Source organism: Sinocyclocheilus grahami, unplaced genomic scaffold (assembly GCF_001515645.1).
Source record: "Sinocyclocheilus grahami isolate Dianchi unplaced genomic scaffold, SAMN03320097.WGS_v1.1 scaffold308.1, whole genome shotgun sequence".
NCBI lineage: Eukaryota > Metazoa > Chordata > Actinopteri > Cypriniformes > Cyprinidae > Sinocyclocheilus > Sinocyclocheilus grahami.
In genome coordinates, this window is record NW_015505487.1 from 463,042 (window position 1) to 479,527 (window position 16,486).

The 16,486-nt window shown below is 36.6% G+C and overlaps 1 protein-coding gene across 4 annotated transcripts in view; it reads right to left on the bottom strand.

The window, feature by feature from the left end:
- itprid2 (ITPR interacting domain containing 2) overlaps window positions 1–16,486 on the bottom strand; it is a 49,159-nt gene that overhangs the window by 17,594 nt on the left and 15,079 nt on the right. For all 4 annotated transcript variants that reach the window (XM_016293868.1, XM_016293867.1, XM_016293865.1 and 1 more), the window contains exons 2-8: window positions 10,812–11,010; window positions 9,804–9,846; window positions 6,250–6,299; window positions 5,609–5,662; window positions 3,862–3,904; window positions 3,684–3,782; window positions 2,359–2,567 (exon numbers count right to left, since the gene is read on the bottom strand). In XM_016293868.1, the coding sequence (XP_016149354.1) occupies window positions 2,359–2,567; window positions 3,684–3,782; window positions 3,862–3,904; window positions 5,609–5,662; window positions 6,250–6,299; window positions 9,804–9,846; window positions 10,812–10,968 (655 nt within the window). In that variant the 5' untranslated portion in view covers window positions 10,969–11,010. The remainder of the gene's footprint in view (window positions 1–2,358; window positions 2,568–3,683; window positions 3,783–3,861; window positions 3,905–5,608; window positions 5,663–6,249; window positions 6,300–9,803; window positions 9,847–10,811; window positions 11,011–16,486) is intronic.

The following is a 16,486-nucleotide window of genomic DNA, read 5'->3' on the forward strand; positions in this document are numbered from 1 at the left end:
CTGGGGGGGGTCATAAAACCAGTGATATCATGATTAGTTGTCATGGGGACCAAAAGGGGGGATGGTGTTCAACAGAAATCCTGGCATCCAGTTTATTGAGTGAGGGGACTGTGACGATTTGTTAATCTAATGAATAATTGATTTGTTAAATCAAATAAAAATTAGTGTGTCAGATTGGTCGAGACGCTACATTAGTATATCAAATTTTAAATGATAGCTTGGTGTGAGATACAGAAAATTAAGCTATTATTCATGAATTCAAATGTGAGATAGACAAAATATTTTATGGTTCTTTTCTTGGTTTGGAATGGCATAAGGATGAGTAAATTATAACTAGCATATTACTGGTATTAAAATTTACATTTTGCCCCAACAGTTCATAGCCAGCCTATTCAAAGTCACCCAAAGGCGCACAAACACTTCCTAAACCTAAGCTTCAAAACAAACCTGAAAGCAAAAGCAGTGCACTCACGATCAACAAAAACAGGCCTTCATACAGACTTCACACATCCCTATCCTCACCCAGGTTCTTCCTGTTCCGCTGCTTTTGTCTTGGCTCAGTGAGAATTATGCAAATGTAGGCAATACATAAGCTGGCACAGAGCTGGCACACAGGCTGAATCCTGATGTGAGCGGATGGCAGAATCAGCTCTGCTGTGCCACAGCCTGCTTGACACTTTCTCTCTCTCTTGCTGTCTGTCTCTCCCTCTCATTTCTGTGCCCACGGAGGACAATGGCTTCGTTGTGCTCTACTTCTATTGAACAGAGTCTGAACAGCCCTTGCACGCAAAGCGTTGTTGATCAGTGAGTGTTTGAGGGTTCGGAGCTCAGCGTTATTGAAGAGTAAGCACAAACCCGTAGGTTCAGTGTTCTGCAATGTGGTCTTAAAATCAAACACTTCTCCTTTAGGCACCACGACTTCTCTAAACTATTGCCTGGTTGTCTTTGTCTTTCTTCTCTATGATTAGATACTTGCATTGAGTAGCGTAAGACTGTCTAGTGAGAATTTCTTTCGAAAGTGTTGTTCTCTCTTGCTGCAAGATCGCTCTTTTTTCTCACTTTTTTCCGTTTCTGGCTGATATGCAGGTTAATATTTTCATGTTATGTTTGATAAAAATCCAACACAATTTATCAACATTTTTATTAAAATAACTTATTTTATATTTCCATCATTACAATGTACAGTATAAAAAAGTGGATAATCATTTTGAGATTTGCACTGTTAAATGTTTATTTAAATGAATTTATATTAGGGAGAAATTCTTTGTCAATATTTATATATATTTAATATATAATATCAAATATTTAATATTTATAGTAATATTTTAACATTTCAATTTAAAAGTCAAATGTGCAATTTTCTGCACCATTAAACGGAAGTGCATTCTGTTTAAGAACACAACAAATATCATTTAAAATGATACAAAATATATATATTATTGTTATTGTTCATATTTTGAATTAGACTTAATATTTTAATTTTAGTTAAAGATTTAGTCATTTTGATGTGTTTTTGTAATTGTATTTTTTTCAATGTCTATGCGGTTATTAATTTTAATTGATTCGTTTTTACTTTTTACAATACTTCATATTAGTTAAAAAACATTATATTTAATAGTGTTATTAAACTATTCATTTTTTAAGGATTAACTTTAAGTTAACATGCACAATTAAATAATTGATAACAATATCAGTAAATCTTGATACCAATAATTTATACCAATGGAAAAAATATATATATTGGTCAAAATATCACTAAAATCAATTGCATGTCAGAAATATGCATTTAATTAAACAGCGTTAATAGATTACAAGCAAACAAAGTAGATCGGTGAATGTGCAAATTTAGCTTTCACATATGAGCAGGGAGCGAGCGAAGAGTGGGAAATAGAAAATCCCGAGTGAACCAAAAAGGAAAATAATTTCAAAAGGCAGACAATGTTATTAACTTATTTTGATTTCAAGCTTTCTTTGACAAAGAATTTTTATTTGGAATAACATGCACAATGAATCGTGCACAATAAGACTAAGAACTTGCATTAAGAAAGTAAACTTCAACTTCATGTTGACTTAAAAGTTGTCCAGCTGCCTGTCTACAATGTTTTTTTTCTGTGCACCATGGCTATGCGAAACAAAACTATGATGTAATGATTATTTCTCAAATAAAAAAGCGAGGGACAAAAATAGAAATTAGTAAACGCTCTAAATGCTACACCCCTGCTTGTAACACTTGTAATATTTCCCTTCATGCCTCATTCCGATCATGACTTTGAACGTGCACAGGCACGGCGGTGTGAACCATGCGGGCTGAAGTACCATCACACGCCATAGATTGTGTTGACAGCACGGTCTACATACTTGTCAGGGCGTAGTTCGGGTTCTCCAGCTCCATGCGCTGAATCTGGGCTCCCAGGTAAACTTTGATGTCGATGCCCTTGGCGCTAGAAGACGAGTTGAAGAAACGAGAAGGGATTTTTGAGGCGATGTCGGGCTCCTCACGCCCAAAGCCGAGGTTGTACAAGATCTCCTCTGGATCCTCCTCATACAGGTCCAGAAGTTCTGACACGCTGCAAGTAAAACAACATCCATGAAAGACACACACCTGCATCTACCCATAGCAATGCATTACAGTCACTGCATACAAAGATCTTCAAATAACTCCACTGTGTGACCTTAGAAATGGCATTTGTTTTTCTTTTACACAGATTTGATTTTAAATGTTAAGATCAGTGTTACTAAAAATGTATTGATAATATTTATATTCATATATTTAAACCTTTAAAAGGTAAAGTGTGCAATTTTCGGCATCATTAGTAGTATCAAAAAGAATTGCAATCTGTTTGTTCGCAAACATAAAATAAGACAAAACTAAAGCCGCAAAGAGTATCTGAACACTTAAGCCATACTTAAAAATGTATTAATTGCTTAGACAACAAAATATTTAAAAAAAAAAGTTGAAAAATGGTTAATTAGAGCAAATAGTGAAAATGGCCCAAATGCAAAGTTAGTTCTGAGAACATTTGTTTGCAGATGCCACTTGGTATTATATTATTTGTATTATTATTTAATTTAATTTAATTGTTATTGGTATTATCTAGCTAACCGAAATTGGTTTTCAGTAGTGCTGGGCAACAATTAATAGTGATTAATCGCATCCAAAATAAAAAAAATTGTTTACATAATATATGTACACACACATATACTATGTAAACAAAAACTTTTATTTTGGATGTGATTAATCGTTGCTCAGCACTTGTTTTCATATGCCAATGCAAATATCTAGCGTGCAGTATAATGAGCAGCATAATATAATGTTTTATATAATGATATATGTTCTATTCATAATATTGTACTGCTGCTTACCAGTGAAAGCCACTGGCACTGGCTTATTTATTATGATGATATTTGAAACTAGCACAGTTGTGAAGGAAATCGGTTGCCATGCAACATATATTGAAAAAAAAAATTAATAATAAAAATTATATATATATATTAAATAATGTGTTATGTATTATTAATATTAAATACTAAAATATAAAAAACTACTTATAAAGATAAAATGATTATTTAAAATGTATAATATTCAGACTCCTTGTCCAATCACTGGTTGAGTTGTTGCTGTTTCACAAGCCCTGAGATTTTGCATGTGTTAATGACCATAGTACATCATTCTGGTAAAGTACCTGGACACGGTGGTGCTGCTTTTTCCAGAGCCTGTGGAGTTCATACTTCTGCCCTTCTGCTTGAACTGGCTCCTTTTGGCCTTGGCTGCCATTTCATAGCTGTGAAAAGAAGACAGTGACCCGCCTGTGACCAGAGCAAAACAGAAAGAGATGGGAACATTTTGGAAGTCCTACTTACCCATTGGCCTCTGTTTTTGTGCTGCTGTTCTGGAGGTGATTGGCTGTAGAGATGGGAGAGAGAAAGAGGAATAGAGGCTTAATTGTGGTGGATTGCTACCTAATTTGATACCAAATTCCCTTGAACTACCCTGTCGACCTTTGATACAACAAGTGCAATTACCAAAAGCCCTGGCTGCCATTTTATCATAGTGGGAGTTGTTAGAAATTCTTTACGAAAGAGCTTTATTCAACGTTGTGACAATGTTAATTTCCAAAAGTGATTTATTAAGCGGAGAACCATCCACTCCGGATGACGATCCACAACATTTTCCTTAGCACTTAGCACACAATGACAGAATTATATGCGCACACATCCTAACCTGCCAAACGATTCGTGTTACAAATCACATTAGACACCAGGTTTTAGTTCACTAAGGAAGATAGGATTGAACACAGAGACGTGGAGGACATTAGCCAGAGCTTTTCTGGCTTACATGCACTCATCCATCAGCCTCAGGTGAAAATGCTCAACCTCGAATTTCCACAGAAATTCCTACAACTGGTGCTGCCTGATTTCTGTGCTCTTGTCAATAAGAGTGGATAGAGTCATTAAGTGGAACTAGTCTGGACTCGTTTCTTCACATACAGACACACTGAAGGGTGAAATCTGCTCCACTGCAATAGCACAATAGCTTGCGGAGAGACTTGTGAAGAGCGTTTTTCTCTTGGCTTGTTGTGTTATTTAAACTAGTCATTCTAGAACTGTAAAAATACACCCACGCATATATCGTAATTTACCAAGAAAATACAGTATAGTAAAGGTCCAATTATACAAGCAAATAACGCAAGTACTTTTAACAATATTAATAATGTTCTTTAAATGTTATTAACTTTACGTTAAACATTGTTTTAATTTTAGTTTTTTAAACATTTAATATTTCTGAAACAAATTATATTAGATATTTAAACTGAATTTTATTTATATTTATATTAAACTAAATTTATTCTCTCTCTCTATCTCACACACACACACACACACACACACACACACACATACAAACATATAAAATGTATACTGATATATTTGAATATAAATATATAACATAGGAAACTCGTTTAGTTTTCAAACAAAAATTCAGCTAAATATTTTCAATAAATACATAAAAAAATGTATGAGTGGAAAATGTTCCATTTTTGACCCCGATTATGCAAAAATCCACGCCCTAATCAAATGCTGTGCATCAGCATAAAATAATTCCTGACTGCAAATAACTGCCAGCTAACATCAGACTTCTGCAACACTTCTGACATTGAGATCTTGTGGAACAAAAAGTGAGATGCAAAGTCACTTTTATTATTGAAACGTTCCACTCCCGCTAACACATGGGCCATAGGGTGCACACCATGAAACCAGAGATAAGTTATCTGATGTGCCAAGACCAGTCTTTTAACCTGAGTATCACATGCAAGAGTCTGCATGTCGCCCTGTGTCCTTGTGCAAACTCAAGGCAGCACATAAACCAAAGAGAAAGTAAACACTAAACAGCACGAAAATTGACAAGTGACATACTATTATAATATTTAAAAAACAACAACAACAACAACAAAAAAACAGACATAACAAAATAATGCCAGCAGTCATTCTTGTTTGTCAGTCGGTCCATTAACCTCAAAAAAGCTACGTGGAATTCTTAGTCACATTCTCACAAAGGGGCACACTTGAGAGCAATTACAACCGATTAAGGAAGAAAGTGGAGAGTACTTACCCTCAGCTCCCAGGGATAGGTCATCTTCAAAGCTACAGCCATTCTTTAATGGCCCTGAAAGGCAAAGAGATGAGCAAACACTTTTTGCTGACCCATCGCAATGAAGAAGTGATCATTTCCCTTTCTCTTCCCCATAAAAACACTTAAACACATCCAAGTAGCACTTCAGAGCCTGAATGTGGCTTTAGCTCACACACACTGAGAGGTTAACGGTAAATATTTACTCTTAAGTGCAATTACCTTAAGCAGTTATAAATAATGCCGATGCAGTGACCTGATCCATAGCACATTATCCTGCTCTTGGATTCGGTCCTGTTTAGTATTAAACTCTGAAGAAACGTTCATTTAATCAGGCTCTTCTTTGCCTGGAGTGTGTGGGGGTCTGCTATTGGCCCCAAAGCGGCATGCATGTGTGTGTGTGTATATGTGTGTGTGCCAGTGAATGTGCATGCGCTGTAGAGCATTGTGAGGGATCTTGCTCCAAAGTTCACAAGGAGTGGTAGAGGAGAGTCAGCAGGAAGTTGAGTAACTTTTTTGCAGTAAAACCTACTCCAGACTATCATAGCTAACATGCAAGTGGATATCTAGCTTCTGTAACTTCAAATAAACACACTGTTTTGGTCTGAAGAAGATGAACTCACCTCTGGATGGACTGCCGCTTTGTTCGTCCAAAGAGGCCCCGAGAGGAGTCCTGTTGAAAGATCAATAACACGTCATATCCTCTTTCTGCTCGCCAAATCTCTCCCTAAAAAATGTCACTCGAGCAGAAACACACAAACACCCTTCCCTCTCTTGAAGTGTTATTTGCTTCATACAACTCCTGACAGAGATTCTCTTGGCATTAACTTGTCGTCTCAACACTTACAAAGCGCTGCCTTCGAAAGCTCCTTCCACTTTCATCCAGACACCTGGAGATCCGAACGGCGTGAGAAAAAAAAAACACACCACGTAAAACGTGGCTAAGAATAGCTCGTGCTCTGCCGGGTGCAGGCCATGTTTCACAACACCAACAGCAGCAGCACCACCACCAAAGTCTTTCTAGCTCCGGATATCCAGCAAACTCTCGGCGGTGGAGACAATTACATTTCCTGTCAGGCTGTAGGAGGATGTCTGTCTGGTGTGTGTTTAATGATAATGAGCAGGAATTGGGAATAGGATGAGCACGAGGTATTTTTATTGACCTAGTGTGTGGCGTTGATGCTCAAACACGCTGCATCTGGGTTCAACGGGGGAATTTACACTGGGAGCATTTGATCAAGTCAACTGTCAAGGAACAGATCAGCCAAAAATACAATTCTGGCATTATTTACTCATCATGCCATCTTGAATGCCATCTTTTCAGTAAAACAAATAAATTAATAAAAAAATAATATAAATACATTAATAATTTTATTCAGCAAGGATGCATTAAATTGACCTAAAGTGACAGTAATGTTTTATAATGTTCCTAACACTTTTATAATGATCAACAAATTAAGTGCTGTTCTTTTTAACTTTCTGAATTGATGATGATGATAAGACAAGTAGCACTTGAGCACCAAATCAGCATATTAAAATGATTTCTTATGGATCATGTGACACTGAAGACTGGAGTAATGGCTAATGAAAATTCAGCTTTGCCATACAGGAATAAATTATATTTCAACAATCAAATAAAAAAAAGTTATTTTTAATTGTAATAATATTATAGTTTTTACTGTATTTTTTTTATCAAATAAATGCAGAATTGGTAAGCATAAGACACTTTTTTTTCAAAAACATAAAAAAAATCTTACCAACTCCAAACTTTTGAACAGGAGTGTACATGAAATTTTGGCCCATTTCAAATGTTATTTGCCTCCATTTTAATATTTTTCTTTTACTCAGACCAAAATGGCATAACAATAATTCCAAACAAGTGGTTTAGACCTTTACTGTACCAAAAATACAAGAGTGCAGCCGTTGGCAGTGGTCAGAAAGATTTTTGGATTCAATCCAGCTTTTAAACTCAAATATTCAGATAGCAATTAAATATGACATCATCAACAACAAATGGTTTTCACATGTTCCCTGAAAAAAGTTGAGTAAATGACATTAAGCCAAATTTCCAGCAACATTCAAACAAATAGGCTTCCTTTTAGATCACAAGATGAAACGGCCATCAGGGACACGGACCAGCAATTCTGGAATCTGTTTTGTTTTTCAGGTGGAAGGTTTATGCTGGTCATGAGAGACGTATATCTACTAGGGATGTGCATCTCATGACTGATACGATACGCATCTCGATGCATAGCCAACGATACGATACATTAAAGATACATATGAAGCAGCTACCGATGCGATGCGATGCGATTCACCCCTGTTACGATGCAGTGCAATCCGATTTCGATTCGACACAATGCGATTCGATGCAATATGATGCAATGGAGAAAATTTGATCACTTTTAATGCCTCAAGGCCTGTTTCATAAAACAAGTTAACCAAATAAGCCAGGCTTATTTCAGTTAGTCTGACTCACTGTCAAAAGATTTGGTTCCATAAAGCAAATTTAACACAGATCAACTTCAGTCACCGTGGCAACTTATGCTGGAAAACTAACCTGGTCTAACGCAGGTTAACTATCAGACTAAGCTGAGTTCCTCTAACACTGACCAATAGGAACGCTATTATTTGACTTTTTTTTTTTTTTGGGTACAGTTTCTAGCCAAGCAGAAAGGCTCTCTCTGGTTTTATGACAGCTGTACCTTTGCAGAACAGACAGCAGAACAGAACATTACAATCAAAAATTGCTCTTTAAAGCATTAAAATAACTAAATGAAATTTAAAATCACTGAATTAAAATGAAAATAAATAATAAAGAAAATGACTTCTAAACTGCTATAAGAAGCACACATGAACTCATTTGAGCTTAGTAATTAGTACTGAACTAGCTTACATTTGATTTACCCATTACAATAGCCCCTTTACAGTTACTACTATCATAAAAATACACTTAAATGAAGGTTTAAAATTCTACAAAAGGCACATTTAATGTCTAACAACAAATATTTTAGCAAAATGTATATTTTACTCAGAATTATTGCGCTCCTATTTGATTGCGCGCCGTCTGTTTAGCGTGCATGCGTGCAGCAGCGCTCGTTCACTCGCGTCAGCATCGCCCACTCCTGACAGCAAAATGGATATATTTGCATGATTTTCTAACATTTACAGATGAAAAATATACCTGTGACATGTCAGTTATGCAGTGAGGAAAACACAACGTCTCAAATGCATTAAACAGCACAGATATATTTTCTGTTTGTCATTGTGGATCGATTTGATCCATGATCGACATTAAGGGCTGCTTCAGAATAAGTGTGCACAAATTAGTGAGATTGTGTGAACTTAATTTGTCGTTTATGGAACCGCTTTAGCCCCGACTGATTTGTTAGGTCAAGTCAGGTTTTGGACTTTAATCCCAGTTTTTTCTCAGGTCTCCATGGTGTTGTGATTCGTCATATTCACGCAGCAGCAGCGGTGATGAGAGAACGCGCCTGACAAACAAATACATAGATCACAGATTATTGGTCACTTTCTAAATAATAAAAGTATAGTGCATCCACTAGTAATTACAATAAATCGTTTTTTACCAATGCAAATATGTTAGAAACGATGCATCGCGATAAAAATGCCGACTTGTAGCCGATACACACTTTTTAATCCGATGCATCGCATTGTTAACTTTTTATGCCGATGCACCGAGCGAATCTGGGAATCTTCCCATCCCTAATATCTACAAAGTAAATCAATGGCTTTTTCCTCCTACGCTTCAGAGCTAAACAGTCGTACATCTTAAAAAAAAAACACAGCCTGGCAGTACAGAGAGAAAGGCTAAAAACTCTCTGAGGAAAACTTCAGCATTAATGGGCCCCCACAGACCCAAACAAGCCACCAAAAAAACCCCGGCAGCACAAAGGACAATAGTCAGTCCTCACAAGTAATGACTTTGCTGACTCTGGGAAGATCACGGTCTGAACTCACTGAACTATTCACACAATTCTCTCAAATGTACTGCTTGTCAGAGACACCAAAGCCAAGGGACAGAATGCTTTTCTATGCCGCATCGGAGCGTTTTGTTTACTTTCCAATTCCTATCATACTGTGGCGTGTACGCAGATCTTTCTCACACCATTTGCATTTGTATTTTATGAGCAGCGAACTTTCTTAGGTAACTTACCTGCAGGTCCTGAGCCAGTTCTCTACTTGATTTGGTTTACGACCTGAGGAGAAAAAAAAAATACAAGTAACTGTTCCGTGTAATAAACAAATTAATTTCCCTAAAAGCAACAACAAGCAAAGAGTAAACAACCAATCTAACAGCGACAACAAACATAGAGCGGTTCTCTGAACTACCACTGTGGTCTGCGATTCTTTCTTTTTCCAGAAACCTTTATTTGCTCTTAATTGGTTTATCATGACTTGAATGGAGAATCAAATGCCAAGCCGAGCAGCCAAACCTCTGTAATCTCTCCCTGCTGTGTTCATTAGCACATTACAGCTTCCAGTACACCTTCCCGCAGAGCTTCAAACCCCCAAAATCCCAGCATCGAGTTGAGATTCTCAGATACAAATGACAAAACTGTATGGTTTGCATCTGAAAATATAAATATGCTAAATTTGCATAAATATTTCAGGCGTCAATTTATTAGAGTATTTACGGTAATTCTCTTTATCACTGAACCTTCATAATCCGAGAAATGTTGACATTCACAAAATGCAGACTGTTATCTTAAGGCTTAATTCATGTCAAATTTGGTAAAAGCAGTTCAGTGACACTTAAAGAGACAATATAATCCATGAAAAACTTCAAACTGTCCATTTCAATCAACTATTTGTTTACATCGTCACTATATATCTGTGTGGTAGAAGTTTCCGTTTGTTTTTGTTTTTTTCAAAAACCTTTAAGAAACAATATATGATGGTAAATATTACTGTTTATTATTATTACTATGCGTTGTTATATTTAAATGCACAGAAATTAAAATGACGAAAAATCTTTCTTAGTGAAAACTAACTAGATTTCTACTATATTTTAGTTCTTGCATGAAATATTTTCAATCTACATGGCTGTGACAGCTGATTGGTTGAAATGTCTTCAAATTCAACTCTAGTAGTATGTATGTAGTATCCGTTAGCACAGAAACAACAAATCTGAACTGTTCCGACATTAACAGAAGCACCCTACCTGTTTCTGAAGCTGTCGAAGTCTTATCTTCCATAGGCTGGGCAGACAGCGGCTCCTCTGCGCCCTGGTCCTGAGACTCAGAAGCCTGCCAAGAGTCTCGGCTCTGAGCCCAGGCCCTCCTCTTGAATCTGGCAGGGGGGGACTCGCACTCCTCCATGTCCTTGGCTCGGACGGGATACTACAGTGGGGGATGGTTCACCTGCAGATAAGCGAAAAGGGATTGGCTCAGACCTGAATGACATGACAATAGCCAGGCCCCCCTCTCTCTGGAGGGATCGATAGCAGGCCCAAAGAGTGATATCTTGTGTCATAAAGCAGATATGTAAGAATCTTCCTTTTCTGAACGAAGTCACATTAACCAAAACTGTGCACACATCTTAAGCTCATTTGAGCACTTCAAGAACAAAACTACAAGAGCGAACATGTCTTTAATGCATTAGCTTGCACATGAGGTTTAAGGGTGTTAACTGAAAACACAGTGTGTAATAGACAAACAAATGTTACAGTCTCCAATCGCACCGATACTCAAAATCAAGACCCAAAAATGACCTTAAACTAGTGGTTCAACGGATCACAAATCTCACGGTTCGGATCACATTACGGTTTTTGACCCACGGATCGGATCTTTTTTCGGATCAGCAAGAAAAGAAAAATATTTCAATTTAACTTGCTTTCCATTTATTACTTAAAGCGAAGCACTTCTTTGATACCACAGCAAATACTACTAGATCAACTAAAACATGATTAAAGAGACAAGAGAACAGCCAGTAAAAATAAGAACAAATGCACAAATTACAAGCAGAGATAAATACAACAGAATATGTTACAAATAAAATAAGGTTGGTAGTATTCAAATACAGAAATGTAATAATTAGGGAAAATAACACTGCATAGTGTTCACTGTATAAATTAAATATAGATTTTTATCAAAGCTGTTTTGTTGTTTGATGATCACTAATGACAGCAGCAGTATTTATCGGCCGCTGTCCCTTTAAGACCTGATGCACGGATCCGATATAATGATACACATCACATCCGATTTCTTTCTCAGCTGTTTTCATTCACTTGAGATATAACTGACTGCGTTTACCTGAATGATTGTCGAGATGGGTATTTTGTCAATTTTATGTGTATGTCTCTGTTAAGGGGATTCAGAAGAGGATTCAGTTCTGTGTTTGCGTGCCGTCGGAAAGCGCGTGTGCATGCTTCATGTGTGCGCGGCTGTGGGCGTAGAGAACAGCGCGCGAGTAACGAATCGAGTTCCCTTTCGCCTTTTCTCACTAGAATTATTTAAAATTCGCTTGCTTGTGTAAATACGAACAAATGATAAACTTATACTCTATTATGGTTACATTTTGCAATTAATCCACGGATCACATGCGTGCCGAACCGTGAGGCTTGGTCCGTATGGATCACGGATCAACTACGATCCGTTTAACCACTACCTTAAACAGACAATATTCCATAAGAAACGTGCATAGCATACAGTACATGGCCTCGATCCAAAACAGACACTGAAAATATATGTACAGTATTAGCCTAAATTTGTATGAATTCCCCCTTTCAAGAATTATTACAGTAGTTCTCATATATACCAATAAATGTTGACATGATAATTAATGTAAATCTGTATAGAGTGAGTAAAATGCATGTCATAAAAGGGACTCTTTGAAAAACAATCATACAGTCAGAATTATTTTGGCTGATGATCACGGTGTTAAAGGATTAATTCACCCAAATATGAAAATGTGCTGAAAATGTACTGACCCTCAGGCCATCCAAGATGTAGATGAGTTAGTTTTTTCAATGGAACACATTTGGAGAAATGTAGCATTCCATCACTTGCTCACCAATGGATCCTCTGCGGTGAATGGGTGCCGTCAGAATGAAAGGCCAAACAGCTGATAAAAACATCAGAGTAACTCACAAGTAACTCCAGCACATCAATTAATGATGTGTGTTTCATTAATTAGTGTTTCACTAAATGATTAGTTTCAGCAAAATGTTGTGTGTTTGTAAGAAACAATTCCATCATTAAGGCACTTTAACTTTAACTCATCACTTCTGGCCAAAATACAAGTCCATAATCCATAACAACACTTCCTCTAGTGTGTTAAAAAAAAAGAAAAAAGCCTCTCATATCAAAAATCCACCGACATATTTGTTCAGAACTGTTTTGGACTGTTTTCAGTGTTTGATCTGAGCATATTTCTCTCCTGATTCAGACAAGATGACATTTTCACTGTAGAAAACAATTATTATGGATAGAGACCTAACCAGAAGCATCAGTCAGAAGTTACAAATGTCTTAATTATGGATTTATTACAAACATGCAGCTTTTCACTTCAAGATGTTAACTGATGAACTGGAGTCATGTGGATTATTGTGACGTTTTTATCAGCTGTTTGGCCTCTCATTCTGACGGCACCCATTCACTGCAGAGGATCTATTGGTGAGCAAGTGATGTAATGCTACATTTCTCCAAATGTGTTCCAATAAAGAACTCATCTACATCTTGGATGGTATATTTTCAGAATATTTGATTTTTTTGGATGAATTATTCCATTATAATAGCAATTATCTGTGGCATGTTTTTGTTCAATAACAGATGCTAAAGGTGCAGAAATGACACATGCAGCTTTAAATAGCATAAGCCGCCTGACACAGTCAGAGTAAATAGAAATTTTCTTTGCATTTAATATATATTTTTATTTCTATATATAACATCACAAAAATGTGATAACACAAATAACCTAAATAAATAACCTAAAAAAATAAAGAAGAAAGAAATTGGTACATGAGATGTTTCTGTTCAGGTGGTCAAAGGATCTGACCAAAAGCAATACATTTTACTTAGCAAGAACAAAAAAATAGAGGGAACACTGCTTCCAGAAATTACTGGAAAATCAAATAAGAGATGAAGGCCATGTGAAGGCAGGGACAACAACTAACCAGAATGAGAAACTAATAACATCTACAGAGATTCCAAAATTCCTGTCCATAAGCAGCAAACCGAAGAAAGAGAGGGAGAGAGAGATGGGGGCGGGACGGGGTCTTAACTGGAATAAACGGTAAAAAGAAAAAGTCAAAAAACAAGTAGAGCAGGAAATGTCTGTTTAGTTGAAAGATTACAAGCTGGTGCGGAGTAATTTCCTGTTTTGGATCTAGCACTTTTTGGAGGAACAGATGAGCCTGACCAAATAGGATGGATTTATAACTCAGCGTTCTGATCTCCCACAATTCACACACAGCTATTAATAGCATGTGTCTATTTTCAGACTGATCATTGAAGTGTGACAAATGAAAACCACCAGGAACACCACCACATTTTATTACCAAAAGTCATTATAAAGTGAAAAGTGACAGTGAAAGTGACGTGACATGTGGCCAAGTATGGTGACCCATACTCGGAATTAGTGCTCTGCATTTACCCATCCAAAGTGCACACACACAGCAGTGAACACACACACAAACCGTGAACACACACCCGGAGCAGTGGGCAGCCATTTATGCTGCGGCGCCCGGGGAGCAGTTGGGGTTCAGTGCCTTGCTCAAGGGCACCTCAGTCGTGGTATTGAAGGTGGAAGAGAGCACTGTACATTCACTCCCCCCCCCTACAATTCCTGCCGGTACGAGACTCGAACCCACAAACTTTGGGTTATGAGTCCGACTCTCTAACCATTAGGCCACGACTTCCCCTGATTTTCCAATAAGGAAACACGTCAACATTGGGGAATATACCTGCTTGAATACACCTTACAGAAGCATAATTTACAACAGTGATTCTCAAATAAGATGAAACGAGCATTAAAATAAGCTAAAACAACAACAAAAAACCCAACAATCTTGGAAAACCTGGATATATGAGGCAGATATATAAAGTGGAAAAGTCATGGAAATTAATAAAATCCTAGAATCATCTTCATGGGCATTTTTTTAAATGAATATACATTTTACTGGTTATGTCAAGCTCTAAAAAAAATTGATTGGCTTGAAATTGTGAGAAAAAAATGAATTCATTTTGTGATTAATTCAAAATATTATTTTGTGTTAACATATGGCTTTTCATACATTTGCCTCCTTATTAATACTTAATAATTCATACATTGAAATGCACATGAAATATTAACAAGTGAAATTTTCAGTTCAATAAATAAAATTAGTACCGCATTGACCCGAATATAAGACTATGTTTTTTTCTTGGAAATACATCTGAAAAAACGCGGTCGTCTTATATTCAGGCTCTAGACTTTGTTGGTACAGTTTACCAGTTTTTACCATACTTTCAAAACAAAAAATAGGAAAAATATGCAATATGAAAATAATTGAAGACTTTTTTTTATTTTACAGCTGGGTAATTTTGGTGCAGTAGCACGAGATAGCTTGATTTCAAACTTTGAATTGAATAAAAAATGACAAGTAAGCAGTCAGTAATAAAATAAGAACAAATAAAGAAATTAATAATGATAGCACAAATAAAAAATAACGACAGGCCTTCGAATTAAATAAATTGCTTTTTAGTTTTTCAGGTAGGTCTAAAAGTAGGGTTAAGCATTTTTTTAACCAAAAATATCCAAATAAGTTTTAGTCCTAGAAAGCTATTATTATCAGAACACGTGAGCATAACATACAGCGTCGGAGCCACGGGGGGGCCTGGCCCGGCCACCTCTGGTGCAGTCTCCGTAGTGGGCACCCTGATTTTAGTCAGTGAGGCAAGGTACTGCCCTGGGAAGGTCTCCCAGGCTGTTAAATACACAGATTAAAAGCGACATGTTTTCAAAAAAATTTTTTTTTTGTTCAGGTTATGCAGAGCGAAATAAGAACGGTGCTGCATTTAGAAATAATTCTTATTAACTTTGCTATTATTCTTGAATTTTCAAACTGCTAACACTTTGCAGTTTCGAATTATGCCTTTACTGTATGTCCAAAAATTACGGAGTAGTCTATTTGATGTTTCAGCTGTTTGATCGCGCCGGCACCTCATGTGCACACTAAGCTACTGCATTCATTGGAAACGGCGCAGCCGTTCACCGTGCCGTTTGGCGTGAGACCCGGTCCACTGTGGCATATTTTTGCTCATTATGATATTTTTCCGTCGATACTGGAACGCGCGTGAACTATAAAGCCTATTTTACCTAATAAGGCTAATAGTTTAGCTTCAGCTACATCGCGAATATGGACACATTTGGATTTGTGCCTGAGAGAGGTAAGCCCAATTTTACCTTACGTTTCTTTATAAATTAATTTGTTTTGGCATGTTTATTACTAAGCATATATTATTATATACTGCAATTATATTTATCCATTAGAATTATATATTTTTACATTCTTATTCTGTTCTGATACGGTTACATTTAAAGGATTTGTTGTAAAGTGAGGGGAACTAAAATATCCTATAGAGTTCATAATGTTGGTACGTTATAACATTATTAGGCCTGCCGTTATTATTTCTGAAAATGCAACTTATACGAGACGTATCTTTTTTTATTGTGTTTTTAAAAGCACGCAGCAAACGAAAATATGCGATTAATCTGTTAAAATTTGTTACTGTGGGTTAACAAATGTACATTAGTAAGCTATTCTTATGCTTGGCTTCACAAATAGCAACAGAGTCTGGGCCAAATTTGGTTTACATTCACTTCTGGCTTTTTTCAGTCTTGATTGCAAATGTTTTT